At 36.9% G+C, this 19,219-nt stretch overlaps 1 protein-coding gene across 4 annotated transcripts in view; it reads right to left on the bottom strand.

Annotated features, from left to right (window-relative positions):
- Positions 1 to 19,219, bottom strand: part of EPHA5 (EPH receptor A5) — a 688,281-nt gene that overhangs the window by 641,769 nt on the left and 27,293 nt on the right. For all 4 annotated transcript variants that reach the window (XM_006875349.1, XM_006875351.1, XM_006875350.1 and 1 more), the window contains exon 2: positions 4,554 to 4,585. In XM_006875349.1, coding sequence (XP_006875411.1) covers positions 4,554 to 4,585 — 32 coding nt within the window. The remainder of the gene's footprint in view (positions 1 to 4,553; positions 4,586 to 19,219) is intronic.

Here is a 19,219-nt window from a genome sequence, read left to right as displayed (position 1 = left end):
AAAATAGATGAGTGGGACATACTAAAAATTAAAAACTTATGTACATCAAAAGACTTCACCAGAAGAGCAAAAAGGAACCCACAGAATGGGAAAAAATCTTTTGCAATGACATGTCAGACAAGGGACTCATTTCTAAAATATACAGGAATCGACAACACCTCTACAAGAAAATGACAAATAACCAAATTAAAAAGTGTGCAGAGGATATGAACAGACGCCTCATTAAGGACGAGATCCAGGCAGCCAACAAACATATGAAGAAATGCTCACGATCCCTAACCATTAGAAGATGCAAATCAAAACAACAATGAGATATCATCTCACACCAATAATAATAGCAAGGATGAAAAATGTAGAAGACAATAAATGCTGGCAGGGATGTGGAGAGCCTGGGACACTCCTGCATTGCTGTTGGGACTGCAAAATGGTCCAACCTCTCTGGAAAGCAATATGGCGTTTCCTCAGAAAGTTGAACACAGAAATACCTTATGATCCAGTAATTCCTCTACTTGGTATTTATTTACCCACAAGAAAAACGAGCCACAACATGAGAAGATATATGCACACCAATGTTTATAGCAGCACTATTTACAATAGCAAAAAGATGGAGACAGCCAAAGTGCCCATCAACTGAAGAATGGATAAACAAATTGTGTTACCTACACACAATGGAATATTATGCTACATTGAAGAATAACAAGGAAGTGGCAAGCCACCGCATGGATGAACCTTGAGGACATTATGCTTAGTGAAATTAGTTAGTCACAAAAAGAGAAATACTGCATAGGACCACTACTGTAAAAGACTAAGAAAAAGAAATTATACTAAAGTGGGGTAGGGGGAAGTCTTTGTTGGTTGCTGGGAAGTTGGTGATGGGTGGGGGAAAGGGAGGAGTATGGAGCCCAGGGCGGGGATTGGACACAGGAGAGCTTGGGTGCTGGGGAGGGGGGCAACGTACAGGGAGGGAGAGGGAAGTGGAGAAACGGGGCAGATGGGAGAACAATTGGGTATGTTTGAATGGGACAAATGGGACAGAGATAAAGGACGATATATGCACAGCCTTGGAACTGCAGGGCTCTGAGATACAGAGATTGAGACATGGTTGGAATGGGGGGAATCATGTTAAGATGCTTGGCTGTTTTTTGAATCTTGGTTTTCCTTGCATTATAATATAGAGTAGACACTGGAAGGGGAGAGAAAAGAATAGTCAGAAACATCACACTAGAAGGCTTGTAAGTCCATCTTCTGCCTATGACTGATTGGAATACCTAAAATGGGGCTACAGTGTACCTAGTGAACAAGGCTTCCTGCGGAGCCTTTGCAATACATAAAACTATAGGTAGAAACCTGAACCACATTCAGATCTCCAGAGATGAGAAATCTCTACTTGAAAGGATGAGCAGACCAGCCTAGAGCGGCTAGAAGAACAAAAGATACTTCTTGAAAGAAAGACCTACAAGAAATATATAAAACAATAGAGGCAGATGGACTGTTACTACAAGAACAAACAAATCGCACCCCTAGAAAACATCAAGGCAAGTGGTCGGGCCCTCTCAACGCAAACCCCCTTCCAAGACTAAGACTCAATGGAAATACACGCTCTGATTGGTGACCACACGCATCACCGATAGGGGGAAGTGAGGTAAAAGCAGCAATGAAGCAGCAAGCTAAGCCTTACAATGTTCAGAGGGCTTCTGTGGACCCAACTGGGGATCTGGTTGGCAAGCAGTGTGAGGAGACCTGGAGACTCTTGGGCCAAGAGTCAGTGGTGTGTCCACGGAGGAGTCGAGTGGAGAGTGGAGCTACCAGCTGATGGGAAGAGAGGGCATATGCACAAGAACACCCACACTTGCAGATGATACCCACGTGACCTGGACCGGATGACTGGATGATCAGAGCTCAACCAGGAGAAGAAAGAAGAGGAAAAACAAAGAGTGATCTGATAAAACCTGATGAACTTGACCTACACCTACGGATGCAGTGACTTAAAAGAAGGAACAAATCCTTACAGCAAGAAACATGCCCACCCCCTCCACACACAGAGTAGACAGTGATGGGCTACTTGGACACTGGGGCATGGAGGAAGGCAGAATCTCCAGTGAGTACTATCCAATCTGTCTAGGCGGAGCTGATGAAATGAAATACATATGGGTAACTTGTGATACTATAGTCAATAATGGTTATCAGGACACATTATGAGGGTTGGAAATGCAAAGGTAGACATTTTGTAGAAAGGAAGGGAGTGATTAATTCTCCAGTCTAGGAGTGGAAGTCTCTAGGACCATCAAAGGAGAAGAGCCTAGAGCGGGACCCTACCCAGAGAAGTAGAGATGCCTGAGATAGAGACAGAGACAATGACGTGGAGAAGCGGCTGCAGATTTTGGATCCAGAGAGGGAGAGGGACTGTGGGCTGAAGACTGGGGGTGGCAGTGGGTGGAAGTGTAGGGGCGGGTTTCTAGGATATACCCTTTGGTTGGTTGATGATGCATGGAGGGGACTGGAACCATGGCAATGAAATGACATACGATGGAATGAATGTAAAACTAAAGTTCTCTCATGTAAACTATCATATAATTCACAATAAAACATTTTAAAAAAATGTGGATCTCATCAAATAGAATATACAAAATTAAGATAGACCACATCTTTGGAAAAAGACTATGGAGAAGTTAAAAAACATAAGTCAGAACCAGGCCAGAGACCAACAGCAGAATAATCCATCAGTTTATCATTTGCAAGTTCAAACTGAAACTGAAGAAAATTAAAACGAGACCCAAAATTCAAGAAGATGGTTTATATGAAAAATACTGGAAGAAGACTCATTAACAACCTGTGATATGCAGATGGCACAACATTGCTTTCTGAAAGCAAAGAGGACTGGAAGCATTGACTGATGATTTTCTAAGCCTTCAATATAGATTAACACCTCAACATACAGAAACAAAAATCCTCACAACTGAACCAATAAGCAACATGTGGATAAACAGAAAAAATACTGAATTTTTCAAAGACTGTTTTGCTTAGATCCACTATCAACACCCATGAAAGCAGCAGATGGGAAAAAAAAAAACCTAACTAATTAGCATTTTCATATATAAAGGAAAGAGACCCTGGATAAACAAAGTACTACTAAAGAAGAACAAAATAGAAGGCCTCATTCTTTCTAATCTCAAAAACTATGGTAGTCAACACAGCCAAGTACTGCTTCAATGACATACAGATAGACTAATGGAACAACACTGAAAACCCAGAACTAAATCCATCGACCTGTGTTCAGGTGATCTTTGACAAAGGATCAAAACTCATTAAATGAGAAAGAGACATTCTCATTAGCAAATGGTGCTGGCGAACCTGGATATACATTTCCAGAAAAATGAAACAGTACCCACATCTCACACTAGGTACAAAAATGAACTTAATAACCTAAAACTATAAAAATTATCAAAAAAATATTAAGAGCTAGTCTGTGAAGCAAGATATCATGCTTGGTAAATTAGAAGGTCTATGAAAAATAGGAATATCCTCAATTAAATTGATTGACACATTGAAGTTAACAATGGACTCAGACATAATAATTATTGTTAGGATGGTGCAGGAGTAGAAAACGTTTCCTTCAGTTGCACATAGGGTAGCTATGAATCTGAACTGACTTGACACCACCTAACAATTAACAAGAACATATGTTATTTGCATTATCTTCAGCTTATTCTCATCATATTGGCTGCATGGAACCATAAAATAAATAACAGAATTGTATTTTCTCAGAGAAATGATAACCTGACTAAAAAACCCAATGCTTATAAAACAAACAAACCAAACATCTTCCATTGCCCACTAACCTTTCAAATTCTGGCAATCACTTCACTAAATCTAATTTTTCAGTAAGATCCATACTCTTGTCACTTTACTTTATTGTTGGTTTTTCGTTTCCATGGGAATAAGACTGCATTAAACTTAAACGTCCTTGTCCTCATTTTAGTTTTTCTGGGACACTGGGGCTCTGTCTAGACATGACTAAATACCAAGGGAGTGCAAAACCTAAAGTGTTATGTTTATTCATCTTAATGATTCATTTGATTCACCGTTGATATTGAGCAGCAGCATGTCTGTATGAATAGATAAAGTAGACTAAATCATCAAACTAAAGAAGTTCTGGACTCCTGGTATGGTGTTGTGAGTTAATGCGCTGGACTGTGGTTCAAGCTCACCAGCAGCTTCTCAGAAACCCAATACAGGGTCTCTTTAGGTAGGAAGCGACTGATAGCATTTAACAGCAACAACAAAAGAGTCCTACTATGATAACCGTCAATTTGAACTAAGCCCTATATTGGCAAAGATATATGCATAGGGATTCTAGGATTTCATAAGCAGTCTTCCACAAGAAACACAGCACTCCTTATAGACCTCATAATATTATGCGTATTTTGACATATTCAGAATTCCAGATATCATTTTAAATATTTTCTTATCCTCACTGGAATTAGCTTTAATCTTAAATTTTGCTTTTTATTTAAGATTTGAACTATATGTATATGTGAAAGAAAATTAATGACTTCCAATACTGTCCTGACTATCAATATCTCAACTGGAAGTTTTCGATATTGGAATGTATAACAGACTATGTGAAAATAACAACAAATAGGAATACATATTCTCTTATTTCTAGTAATATAGACACAGGGGGTTTTTTTCAGATAAGTAGACTAGCAGGTTTATAGGAATATACACTTCTACTCTCAGTCTAAAATTGCTTTACTCTTAGAAATACAAGCTTTCATAAGGTTCATAATACAAAAAAATATGTTTATATACATCTGTATTAAATTGAAAATTGATATAAAAACAAGCAAGATTAGGTGTCTTGGGTAATGACCTTGAGGATTACTATATTATGATCTTATTTACTAAATGCAGAGTAACATGGGCTTTGGTTTGATGTCTTGGATAATATACTCTTTAAAAATTATGTAAGAACTCAAATATATTGCTTTTTTTTATATTTGTAAGTGTTGCACATACTATCTCAGTTGCTCTTCCTCCTTTTGTTATTTGCTAACTCAATCTAGTTGTTCAAAACACATTTCATGAACTACCTTCTCCAGGAAGCCATTTGAACAACCTTTCTAGAATCTGAGTTAAGTATTTTTGGTATTGTTAGCTGTCATCAAGTCAGTGCCAACTCATAGTAACTCTATGCACAACAGAATGAAATATTGCTGATTCTTCAGCAATCCCACAATCATTGATTCCTAAACTTGAGCCCACAGCTGCTGCCATTGTGCAAATCCACCTCACTGGAGGTGTTCCTCTTTTTTGCTTACTCTCCACTTTCCCAAACATGATGTAGTACTGCAGGAACTGGTCTCTCCTTATAATATGCCCAGATTATGAGAGATGAAGTCTGACCATTCTGGCTTCTAAGATGCATTCTGGTTGTACTTCTTCCAACACATTTTTTTTGTTCTTCTCGCAGTTCCTAGTATGTTTAATGTTTTCCTCCAACATTATAACTCAAATGCGTCAATTCTTCTATAGTCTTCTTTATTCATTATTCAACTTGCACATAGATATGAGGCTATTGAAAATACAATGGCTTGAGTCAGGTGCACTTTAGCCCTCAAAGTGACACATTTGCTCTTCAACACTTTAAAGAGGTCTTGTGCAGCAGATTTCCTAACACAATATGTCTTTTGATTTCTTGACTGCTATTTCCATGAGTGTTGATAGTTGAGCAGAGCAAATGGAAATCTTTGACATCTTCAATCTTTTTTCCATTTATCTTGATGCTATTTATTGGTCAAGTAGTGAGGTTTTTGTTTTCTTTACAATAAAACTTAGTGAAGGCTGTTATGTTTGATCTTCATCAGTTTTTGAAGTTCTCTTGCTTTCAGCAAGAAATGTTGTATCATCTGCATATTATAGGTTGTTAATGAGTCTACCTCCAATCCCAATGTCACCTTCTTCTTCATATAATCCAGCTTCTCAGATTATACGCTCAGCATACTGAGTAAGTGTGGTGAAAGAATACATCCCTGGCGAACACCTTTCCTAATTCTAAATCATTCTATTTTTGTTTTATGCATCGGTTTTTCATGAGCACAATTAAGTGTTCTGAAATACTCAGTCTCCACAATGGTTTCCATGGCTTGTTATGATCCACACAATCAAAAGCCTTTGTGTAGTCAAAAAGCGCAGGTAGCATATTTCTGGTGTTTTCTGCTCTTAGCTAAGATCCATCTGATGTTAGCAATGATATCTCTCATTCCATATCCTCTTCTGAATCTCACTGGAACATCTGGAAGTCCTATGTCAATGTATGGTTATAGATGTTTTTGTATTATATTTAGCAACATTTTACTTGCATGTGATATTAATGATAGAGTATGATTTGAATACTTGGGCAATTCCCAAAGTATTGTTGCAGCCATTTTTTAATTATCTATAGTAAAATTTTCCTTGCCTGCAATATTTCTAATATTGTCTGATGATTTCCACATTCCATTGAATCACCTCTCTTTGAAATAGGTACAAATATGGATCTCTTCTGATTATTTGGCTAGGTAGCTGTCTTCCAAATTTCTTGGTATAAATGAGTGAGTGCTGCTAGTGCTGCATCAGTTTGCTGCATCAATTTCTTGAAAGAGTTCACTGCCTTCTTCATTGTCAATGCCTTCAGTGAACCTTTGGCTTCTTCCTTCAGTATCATTGGCTCTTGATTATACACTACCTGTTGCAATGGTAGAACATGGACCATTTCTTTTTGGAACAATGATTCTGTGTATTTATTCCTGTATCATTCAATAGTTTGGTCAAAGAATCCTTCAATATTCAAGCCGAAGCTTGGATTTTTTTCTTCAGTTCACTCAGCTTGAGAAATGCTCAGTGTTTTCTTCCCTTTTAGATTTCTAACTCCAGGTCTTTTCATTTTAATATTTGACTTTGTCTTCTCTAGTTCCCCATTATTTTCAGTTTTTATTGTGAATTCAGTGATCGTTTACATGGTAGAACATCGGTTTTACACTCATCTTTTCATTGCAATGATTACAATCTCCTCCGTGCATCATCATTCAACAGTATTTACTTCTATTCCCTCTGTTTTTTGTTTGTTTGTTTTCTTTTTGGAAGAGATATACACAAAAACAGAAAAAAAATTCTACTAACTTCTTCAATCTGAAATTGATCAAACATGCAATTATGATGTATTGATCATTACTGGTGATTGCAATGCAAAGGCTGGGCGCAAAAAGGAAGGACCAGTATTTGGAAATATGGCCTTGGTGATAGAAAAGATGCTGAATATCACATGATATCCTTTTTATAATGTGGAAGAGCAAAGATTTCAGCTTGAGGACTAAGGTGCACCTGACCCAAACCATGGTATTTTCAATAACCTCATATGCATGCGAAAGCTGAACAGTTAATAAGGAAGACTGTAGAAGAATTGATGCATTTGAGTTATGGTGGAGGAGAATATTGAAAGTGTCATGAGCTGTCAAAAGAACCAACAGATCTGTGTTGGAAGAAGTGCAGCCAGAGTGCTCCTTGGAGGCCAGGATGGCCAAACTTCGTCTTTCATACTTCGTGCATGTTGTCAGGAGGGATCAGTCACTGGAGATGGATGTCATCTTTGGGAAGGTGGAGGATCAGAAAAAAAGAGGAAGACCCGCAGCAAGATGGATTGGCAAGTGGCAGCATCAATGGACTCAAGCGTGGCACCAAATGTGAGGCTGGCCCAGGATCATGCAGTGTTTCATTCTGTTGTTCATAGGGTCACTCTGAGTCAGTACTGACTCAATGGCACCTAACAACAACAACAACATACACAAAAACACTCAGGAATATATAATAATTTAAACAACCAAAGGACACAGTCTGCAAGTCTGCCTCCTGGCCACCAGCACTCAGCCCCTCTCTTTCCATGAGTGTACAGTCCTCAGCTTCTCACTCTCTTCATATCCTCATCTCTGCCTCCATCTCTGGTGTTGATGTTTCTCTGGATGGGGTCTGATATTTCACTTGTGCTCTTCTTCCTTGATGGTCCTAGGGTCTTCTGTTCCAGGACTATAAGATTAACTACTGCCTCCTTTTTTGTTACAAAATGTCTACCTTTACAGTTGTGACAGTTGCAATTAGTCATGTTAACAAATACTCACTATTGATTCATAAGAAACTTATGCTCCATTCTCTTTTCCCCAGACCAATCTAGACAAGATGAAAACTATTAAGTGGGGATTCTACTTTCTCCTGCACACTCTTAAACTAAACTTCCTCTTGAAAACATGTAAGCTAGTCACTTTGTGTCTTTATCATCCCCTCATTTTATGTAGTCAATGTCTAAATTGCCCATAACTATCTGTATACAGAGGGGATAGGATTGATACTTATGAAGACGTCTTCCCTCTCAATTGGTATTTGGAGCTATTACATCCATAAGTATAGGTCATGTTCATCAAACTGTAGGACTTTATACTTGTTTCCTTTATCAAAAATAGTTTTGTTTATCTTCCTTTAGTCAAATTCTGATCATCAAGCCATTGAGGCTAGGTCAAATGGGTACTATCTGCAAGTTTGAGTATTCTTGTGCATCTCCACTGACTTCATATCAGCTGGATGTTTCACTGTCATCTAGGTGCCCTTTTAAATTTCCTGTTCAACTCTTTTACCTCCCTTATTTCATACATTTACTTTAACACCTCTACACCAGAGAGCACATTTCACAGGCTCTTCTGATATCCATCTTGATATTTAACTTCTTTCTTGTCTTCTTAATCATGTTCTGCTTTCTTTCTGTAAAATGCACTTGAAGTTATCCCACAATTCTTCTGGTCTTCAGTCATTAATGTCTAATGTATTAATCAGGTCTTGAGATGATTTCTAACTTCAGGTGGGATATGCTCAAGGTCATATTTTTTACTTTCCTGGGCTTGTTTTAATTTTCTTCAGCTTCTGTAGAAACTTGCATACAAGCAATTGATAGTGCAGTCTACAGTCTTCCCCTGGCCTTGTTTTGGCTGATGACATGAAGCTCTTTCGATAGATGTAGTCAATTTGATTTTTGTGTGTATTCCATATGGTGAGGTCCATGGGTATACTTATCTTTTACATTACTTAAAAAAAGGTATTGGCAATGAAGAAATCATTGGTCTTGCAAAATTGCATCATGTGATATCCAGCATTATTTCTATCACTAAAGCCATATTTTCCAAGTATTGATCCTTTCTCTTTGATTCTAACTTTGGCGTTCCCATTGCCAGTAGTTATTAGTACATCTTGATTGCAGGCTTAATCAGTTTCAGACTGTAGAAGTTGGTAGAATTCGTCAAACTTCATTACTAGCTCTAGTGGTTGGTGCATAAATTTGAATAATAGTGGTATTAACTGGTCTTCCTTGTAGGAATATGGATGTTCTCTTATCACAGACAACATTTATCTTCAAGACAAATCTTGAAATGTTGTTTTTGATGATGAATGCACCACCATTCCTCTTCAATTTGTCATTCTCTACATAGTAAGCACTGTGCGCTAGTGCATCTGACTGAAAAGTCATTTAAATTGCAAGGTCAGTGTTTCAAGCTCACCAGCTGCTCCTTAGAAACCCTATACAGGATTGCTGTGGGTCGGAGTCAACTCTACGGCACTTAACAACATCAACATCATAGTAGGCAAAGTGATTTTCAGATGTGAAATGGCCAATACCAGTCCATTTCAATGGACCAAGAGGCAGTTGTTCGAACAGAGCATGGGAACACTGAATGTTTTAAAATTGGGAAAGGTGTGCGACAGGGTTGTGTTCTTTCACCATTCTTGTTCAATATGTATGCTGAGCAAATAATACGAGAAGCTGGGTTCTATGAAGGAAAATGTGGCATCAGGATTGTAGGAAGACTTATTAACAACCTGAGATATGCAGATGATACAACCTTGCTTGCTGAAAGTGAAGAGGACTTAAAATCTTTACTGATGAAGATCAAAGAGCACAACCTTACGTATGGGTTACAACTCAATGTAAAGAAAACAAAATTCCTCACCACTGGACCAATAAACAACATTCTTATCACTGGAGAAGAGATTGAGGTTGTCAAGGACTTCATGCTTCTTGGATCAACTATTAACACTCATGGAAGCAGCAGTCAAGAGATGAGACGACGTATTGCATTGGACAAATCTGCTGCACAGGAACTTTTTAAATTATTGAAGAGCAGAGATGTCAGCTTGAGGACTAAGGTATGCCTGACCCAAGCCATGATATTTTCAATAACTTCATATGGATGCAAAAGCTGGACAGTGAATAACGAAGATCACAGAAGAATTGATGCCTTTGAGTTGTGGTGTTGGAGGAGAATACTGAAAGTGCCATGGCCTGCCAAAAGAAACAATAGATCTGTTTTAGAAGAAGTGCAACCAGAGTGCTCCTTGGAGGCCAAGATGGCTAGGCTTCGTCTCTCATACTTTGGACACATTGTCCAGGGAGAACAGTCGCTGGAGAAGGATGTCATGCTGGGTAAGATGGAGGGTCAGAGAAAAAGAGGAAGACCCCTAACGTGATGGATCAGCCAGGTGACATCATTGATGGCATCAACTGTGGTGGCGGTAGTGAGGTTGTCCAGGATCGGATATTGTTTCGTTCTGCTTTGCATGGGGTCGCTATGTGTCGGTTCTGACTCGATGGCACCTGATAACAACAACAACAATGCCTAGTATATGATGTTTATGAGTTCCATTTCATTTTTGACTTAACAATATTCCTGGATTCATACTTTATACATTCCATAATTCAATTATTAATGAATGCTTACAGCTGTTTCTCCTCATTGTAAGTATGCTTTATTAGCAAATGAAGGTTCTAAAAGTTGTACTCCATTTGAGTCATCATGGTCAATTCTACCTTGAGGAAACAGATTTTCCCCAGTCATATTTTGAGTGCCTTCAACCTGAGGGCTCATCTTATGGCACGATATCTGACAATATTCTGGTGTTCTTCATCCTGTTCAAATATTCAGTATTACAGTGCCACCTGACCATGGTCTACTGATATTAATAAGATTTTCTGTAACTAAATATTCAGAAGCAGTACATCTCTCCTTCTTCCTAATCTATCATAGTCTGGAAGCTCAGCTGAAACCTGTCCACTATGGGTGACTCTATGGTATTTAGAATACCGGTGACATAGCTGCCAGAATTACAGCAACATGCATGCCACCACTGTACAACAAAATGACAGATGAGTGGTGGTAAGCATTCTGTTAGCAACCATTTTCAAGTTTCATAATACATTGGTAACATTAATTGCATGGTTCTATTAAGGAAAGATAAGGAGCTCTAATAGCATAGTGGTTATGAATCAGGCTGCTAATCTCAGGGTCAGCAGTTCGAAATTACCAGCTGTTCCGTGGAAGAAAGATGAGGCTTTCTGCTCCCGTAAAGGTTTACAGCCTTGGAAACCCTGTACAGGGTCGCTATGAGTCAGAACCAACTCCACAGCACATAACAATTAAGGAAAGACACGTGTTTAACTCATGCTTATGTGTCTAATCTGCACTCAGAACAAATGAATAGCTGTCTTATGAATGGATCATCAAAAGGAGGTATAACTAAATCTGTATACACCAGCGCTTCTTAGGATGGGCATTTGGCACTGTCTGGAAATATTTTTGATTATGACAAATGAGAAATTGAGGTGGGGTATTTTATACTGTTCATAGATTCCAGGAATACTGTTAAACATTTTGCAGTGTACAGTGAACCTACTCCATACATATTAAGGAATCATTTGTCCAAAAATGCCCAAATAACAAGGTTGAAAATATTTGGTATATATTTATGGATGTTACCAAAAAAATCTTTGTTTTTACATTCCTTGTATAGTGCATCAGTAGCATGGTATTCCTGAACAGAAGTTAGCATACTTGGAAGCATTCCTTGGAAGGAAAATAATACATATATTTAAAGAAATAAAAATAATTTTGTTCTTATTTAGGAAAATAAAAAGTTGAGTATTATGACTACCCAAAGCCCTTAATTATTTTTCAAATAACCAACTATTATTACTGATGTTCCTTTTTATGTGCTAATAATTCCTCAACATTCATGATGATGTTCATGATGCCTTGTATAAAAAAGCTCGATGCCTCTTAATTAATGTTCATTTTCTCCCATTATTTCAACTCATTACTTAGAAATTATGAGTTTAGACATAAGAGGTATATACAAGTCAATTTTTAGAAGTTGCTTTCTCTATTTCATTACTCAATTTATGAAAATGTGGAATTTTGGCAGCAAAATGGCAAAATCACTAAGTATCTTCTATTCCACAATTATAGTAATTAAACTGTTCGGAACAGTATATATGCTTGCTGTAAATTACAATGAATACACAATGAGTATTGATCTTCATTGTACAGCTTAATTAAAACTTATCTAGGAGAAGCTACTAATGTATATAATTAGAGGAAATGTTTGATATCACAAAGTTATTCTGGAAGACATTCATTAAATCTCATAAATTTTATGGAAAATCTTTTTATTCTATTATTTTTATTTTAAAATAAAATCACATTAAATTGAAAGACAGCCTTCAGGGTAATTTTCCCTTTGTTGTTGTTAGGTGCCTTCGAGTTGGTACCAACAATTATGATAAATATTAGCATATTTGTTGTACTCCAATTAATACTCAAGAAAACAAACTTTCCAAGAGAAATAATTCTACAATACACAATGAGCATTTCGTGTACTGTACATTCTAAAGTTAATAAATGGGGTAGGGGATGGGTGTATTTCACAAACATAGGTACTTTTTAAATAAGTAAAAGATATTTAAATGTCTTCTCAATGAAATAATAGGTTATAATAGAAGCTAATTCAAAATAGTGCTAAATATTCTTTAAATTATTAATGTAATGCCTTATTGGATAAATTGGGAAAAGCAAGTCCTGACGGACAGTGGTTAAGTGGGCAGCTTTTGTGATGTTCAGATGGCATTTTCTTTCTTTAAGAGTATTGAGTCAGAGTACAATATACAGAATATATAGTAGACTTCTGATGAATGCTTGTTCACTGATTTATATTTAACTACATCAGAATTGCTACTAAATTCAATTTCAGCATGAATTTACCTAATCTGTGGAAACAAATATCATATTTAGCCTAGCATCTTTCCATGGTATCATTCAGCACAAATGTGATTTCTTGCTTCTAGGTTAAAGTTTATCTATTGACAACTGCTACAAGAAAACAAAGAACCACTGACATGAAAAATACAAGGGAATAGAGCAAGAGTTCCCATTTGAAAACTAATGTTGTAAATTTGATAAAAATGATGTTATAGGTATAATAGTGTTACATAGGATTTTAACATCGCCTGTCTTGAAGGCAAGAATCCATAACCAAGAATAAATGGGAAAGTCTGCATTTCTTTCTGAATTCTGAGCAAACCATTTATGCATTTTTCTTTTTTTGAAAGAAGAAATCACATGGTGAAATCATATTATTTGAGTGCTTATTATGTGTCAGGTGCAGCAAAATGGTTTTGTATTATAAGCATTGAACTGCAAATCATAAGGTCAGCTGTTCGAGTTCACTAGCTGCTCCATGGGAGAAAGATGAGGCTTTCTATTCTGAAAAATATGTACAGCCTTGGAAACCCTATACAGAGTTACTATGAGTCAGAAACAACTCAACAGCACTTAACAACAACAAATTATGTGTCCGTTGCTATTTAGGCTGTTTACATACATTATTTCATTTAAACATGACAGTTTGCTGTCATGTTCAGAGCCCCAAAAGGAAAATAGAGGAAGGGAAAATGCATGAAGCAAAATCTGATGCTTTTAGGCCATGAATGCTGCTCATTGTTTCCTACCCCACTTTGACCTTGACGTAAGATTCACTTGCTTACAGTTACCTATACCCCTGGACATCCAAACACCATGAACTAAATCCTAATAATGAATGAATACCTTCTTTGGATTTGGATGTGAAATCAGTACTTTTTTTTTTTTAACACTTATGGAGAAAAATCATGCAATCAAGATTACTTCTCCTGACAGTTAACAGTGATCTCAAATGGGTCCTTTACAGAGCCTGAAATATATAGTGTCTTTATATAAAGGTTTCCTTTCCAAATAATGACTAAATATTTGGTAAAATTTTAGTTGAAATATATTAAAAATAATCCCCACATTCTCTTGCAGCTTCTTATATTAAACTATTGCATATGTTGTCAACACTGCTTTCTACTTTTTTTCACATCCTCTTTACTTCTAACCTGTGGTTTGTAGTTAAGTGTCCTTAAGTTAGTTACAGTTCATAGTGACCCTATAATGGGTTTCCGAGAAGCAGCTGGTGGATTTGAACCACTGACCTTGCAGTTAAAAATCCAGTGTTTATTCTATAGTGCTACCCTAGGATTCCATTCAAAGTGATTCATTATAAATGTTCTTTACCCCTACTAGTCTATAAAAACTTATTTCACCAAGTACACTAGAAACAATCATTCCAAATGTACCTTTATTTTCCTCAATATTTGTCCATGACTTCCATCAACAAACACTCTCACTGTTTATATTCAGTGAAAACCTATTTATGTGGTTTTTTTCTACATTTCTCATTTATTTCACAAGCTGTTCTACCTCTACCAACCCTTCAAAACTTGGCTTTGGTCAATAATTTGTATTTTTGCAAATTATATTTAATTATTGTAATTTTACAAACCTTTCCTCTCTTCTCAATCTATACCAATGATTTCTGACCACAAGTTAACACTAAAATCAAAAAAGGAATTTTTTAAAAAAGCACTAAAGCCTTGACCACAGCCCATTCTTACTATATCAGACTATATTATGAATGAAAAACAACTAACATATGAGGGGACTTCAATACCTTTTTTAAATAAAAGAATGAAAAGATAATGGAAGTCTTCTGTGTACTTTAAGAAGTCCCCTCATATTTGTATGTTGATTTGTTGGTTGGTTTTAAAGATAATGTTAGTATGTGTCCATATTTAAGGATCCTTATAGAGGTGTTCTATATAGAGGTGTTTGGAGTCCTGGTGTGGCGCTGTGTGTTAATGCATCACCTTGCGAAGCCATTTGAACTGCAAGATTGGCAATTCAAGCTCACCAGCTGCTCCTGGGAAACACTATACAGGGTCATTATGGGTCAGAACTGACTTGATGGCACTTAACAACATAGAGGTGTTCATGAACTTCCAAGGTTCTGCTTTCAATGAGCCCCTAAATCCAGATATCTAGTATATTTTTCTCTCCTGAAATTCATAACGATTTATAAAATCACCTGATTGCTATCAAATCATAATGATATGCAGTCATTCCAAATCCAGCCTTTCCCAAAATGAATTAAATAAAGAAAAAAAAATCATCATTCTGTGTTCCCTGTTTCAGTAAATATAACACAATGGAATGATATGGCACTGTGGGCTACTTCCCTGGAGAGCAAAGACGGTTTGAACCGAAAGGTCAGCAGTTCAAGCTCACCACCTGCTCCTTGGAAACCCTATAATAGGTTGCTATGGGTGAGAATGTACTCAATGGCACTTAACAACAACAACATTTGCTACATTTAGAAAGCTTGTCTTCTTTATTATTTATCAACACATTTACCAAGTTCCACTGATTCAAACCATATTCTTTCTAAACTTCCTGCTTTGTTTCATCCTACCACATAGCAAGATCGAAGCTAAATCTCTGTCATAATTTTTCACTTGAAAAATCCCCTATTTGGTTTCCTAGTAGAGAGGCATGCTTTCCAACTTTTATTTTTCTGAAATTTTAAAGTCGCCAATATTTATCTACTCCACTTATAGTAAAGCCTCATAGTCTTTAATATAAAACTGTCTAGGATTTTATTCTCTACTTTATTTCACAGTTTTTCTTGGTCCATTATTTCTCCCTTTTTAAAAAAGAACACTGAACTTTTATAATTCCAATTATATGCTCCCACTTTGATTTGTTCTGTCCACTAGGTTGTGAAAGGGATTATTCCACATTTTATTTGTTCTGTCCAATGGATTGTGAAAGGGATCTTCAACGCATTTTGGGGAAGAGACGTTTTGAGAAAAAAAAAAAAGTTAGAAAAGAAATCCCTAGACTAAGTTAGAAGTTGCTGAATGCGGATATATTTACTGGAGCTGATGCAGCCATCTAGAGGAAAGAAGGAATCAGCTTAAGAGCAAAGCTACAAACTAAAGACTGTGAAGGAAAGAAATGGGAAGGATATGGGTCCAAATTACATTACTGGGATAGTAACCCTATCTTAGGTTGAAACCTGCCTCCTGCTTTAATGTGAGAAAAGTCTATTTTCTAGTCATTTATTCCAGTGGGGAAGTGATTTGCTGTTATTTGCAGAGGAAGACATCCTAGTGCAACTGGTAAATTGTAAAGTTTGAGGCAAACCCTGGTCTTTCTCAAACCAGTTTGTTCTCTTTCCATTATGTCATGTTATTGTTGTTTTTACTAAGTGTCACTGAGTCAGTTCTGACTCATATGGACTCTGAATAGGGCTTCCAAGGAGCAGCTGGTTGTCTGAACTGCAACCTTTATGTTAGCAGTCCAGTGTGTCTCCAAATTCTATTGACAGTATCCCAATGCCTTTACCAACTGAGTCACTTAATCTCACCGATTATTTAATTGTGAAATGATTACTAAAACAGATATTTGTTGTCCATTTACATCTTAATACATCATGATTGATTTCTGACTGTAAAGAAAACCATTGCCTTTGATTACTTTAAGAACAATTTTATTTCACTTTCTATTATTTTATTTCAAAATATTTTCCATCATCATAAAGTAAGAAAATTTAGCCAATGCTCACTAGTTCAACAGTAAGCCTTTTCATATAATTAAGCATACCACTATGAAGGAAGCAATAATCAATTAGAAATGGATACTAAAGATTTTGAATGGTTAATATACTATCAAATTGCAAACACAGGGAGTTGTCTAGGAAGCAGAAACATAAACAATAAGGTAATGGATTTTCTTAATTTTTAAAATTTTGTTTTCATTATGTTTTAAATGTACTAATTGGAGCAACCCAGTTATCACAGGGACATGCATTTGTTCAAACATACTTTGTCCTTAAAAGTCAAAAGCATACATACTGAATTTTTGTTATGAATGGATCCTTACCCAAGTTTCTAATTAGCCCTGATGCTTGATTGAAATATATCAAACAGCAAGCAAGCTTTATAATCATTAGCCTTCCAACCTTCAGGGTAAAATAAATGATTAAATCTAAACATGTACTAAAACAGACAGATTTTTTCTCATGCTCACATTCTGTATTTTGATGGTATTTACCATCAAAATCTGAAACCTGGGTGAACCCAGTAGCCCTCTTTATAAAATGAGAAGCAAATAAAGTTTTGCCGACAATTTAAGTGCAATCTAAATAAAAAATAAGTTAATAAGCTTAATTAAAATTTAATTCTATGCAAATCTTGTATAATGAATTTTTTTATTGTTAGTTAAATAGGATAAAACAAACAGACAGAGGATATTACAAGAAATCTTTGGTCACTGTTAGATCATCAAAAACTAGTAAGCAGAAAGCAACTCAAACTGTGGTATTAAGAAATGATATGCTAAATATTGTGGTCAAAGACTAACATTTTAGTAGCCTGCTCTAATTACCCCAAATCCATAGGCATCTATTCTGATTCATAGCTACCAAATATAGTGTTTCCAAAACTGTAAATGTTTACAGGAGCAGACAGCCTCAACTTTTTCCTGAAGACCAGCTAGCAGATTTGAACAGCAGACCAGACTAACAGTAGGTTATCAGCACAACACCAAAACCACAGCACCACTAGGTTTCCTGCTGCTCTAATTGGTTGTTACTAGGTGTCTTCAAGTTGATTCTAAATCTTAGTGACACTGTATAGACTTGGGCCACCAACGTTAACAGTGCATCCAGCGCCTATCCTACAGTGCCACTCCAGGATTCCTCTGCTATAAGTGTTTCTCTTTGTCTCTCTCTTTGTCTCCTTTGTCTCCTTTTGTGTATTCTGGATATATATGAGTCACCGTCAGGTATCCTCTCCTCGTGAACTGAACCCCAATGTCGAGGCGGGTCCCCGACACATATTGAAATGCCTATCATCATTCATGATAGAAGGAAAGTATTTGTTTTCTGTCAGTCTATTAAAAACCATGATTTACACATCTTAAGAGGATATAAGATTAATGATCAGTGGCAAATCATTTTTGCACAGTGAACCTGGTACCTATAGTATATTTTTGGTCAAAATATAACCTTAGTTGGCTGTTAGCAAGAGTCCTGGTATGGCATTATGAGATAAGCATTGAACTACTGAACACAAGGTCAGCAATTCAAACACACCAGCTGTTCCTTGGAAACCATATACAGGGTTGCTATGAGTTAAAACTGACTCGACAAAACTTAACAACAACAATTAATTAGATGTTTGTTCTTTTACTAAGGTTGTTGTTGTTGTTAAGTGCCATCGAGTCAGTTCCGACCCATAGCGACCCTGTGTAGGGTTTCCAAGGAGCAAGGAAGAAGACAGTAAATAAATGCAGTTACATTTTTCTGCACTAATTCTACAAACACTCCTTTGACTTCATAGGATAAGCACTGGACTGAAAACCAAAAGGCTGGCGGTTAGAGCCCACTAGCCAATACACAGAAAAAGGATGAGGATTAATGTTTCCACAAGATTTAAAGAGGCTCAGAAACCCTATACAGGGTTGGAACTGACTCGAAGGCAATTAACACCAACCGCATTCTCCTTCCCTAGTATTAGAATCTCAATTGTGTTTGACTGACAAAGTGCTCCCTGCTAGACGATGAATTATGACTGATCTTAAAAATAATAATCATATTTCCATTATCTAAACACCACTGAATCCAAAAGCCTTCATATGTAAATTAGGCCAATGAGAAATAAACAGAAATCTGCTCACCCATTTTCTGAGAAAGTTTTGATATCCTAGTTAGAAAACATTGTTGTTGTTGTTGTCAGGTGCCATCGAGTCAGAACCGACTCAGAGCGACCCCATGCACAGCAGAACGAACAATGTCCGATCCTGGGCCAACCTCACTACCGCTGCCACACTTGACGCCATCAATGATGCCACCTGGCCAATCCATCTCGTTGGAGGTCTTCCTCTTTTTCTCTGACCCTCCACCTTACCAAGCATGACATCCTTCTCCAGCAACTGTTCTCTCCAGACAATGT

This window comes from Chrysochloris asiatica, unplaced genomic scaffold, assembly GCF_000296735.1.
Source record: "Chrysochloris asiatica unplaced genomic scaffold, ChrAsi1.0 scaffold00322, whole genome shotgun sequence".
NCBI classification, from domain to species: domain Eukaryota; kingdom Metazoa; phylum Chordata; class Mammalia; order Afrosoricida; family Chrysochloridae; genus Chrysochloris; species Chrysochloris asiatica.
The sequence above is the reverse complement of the archived record's forward strand: the minus strand, read 5'-3'. Positions and strand labels throughout refer to the sequence as shown.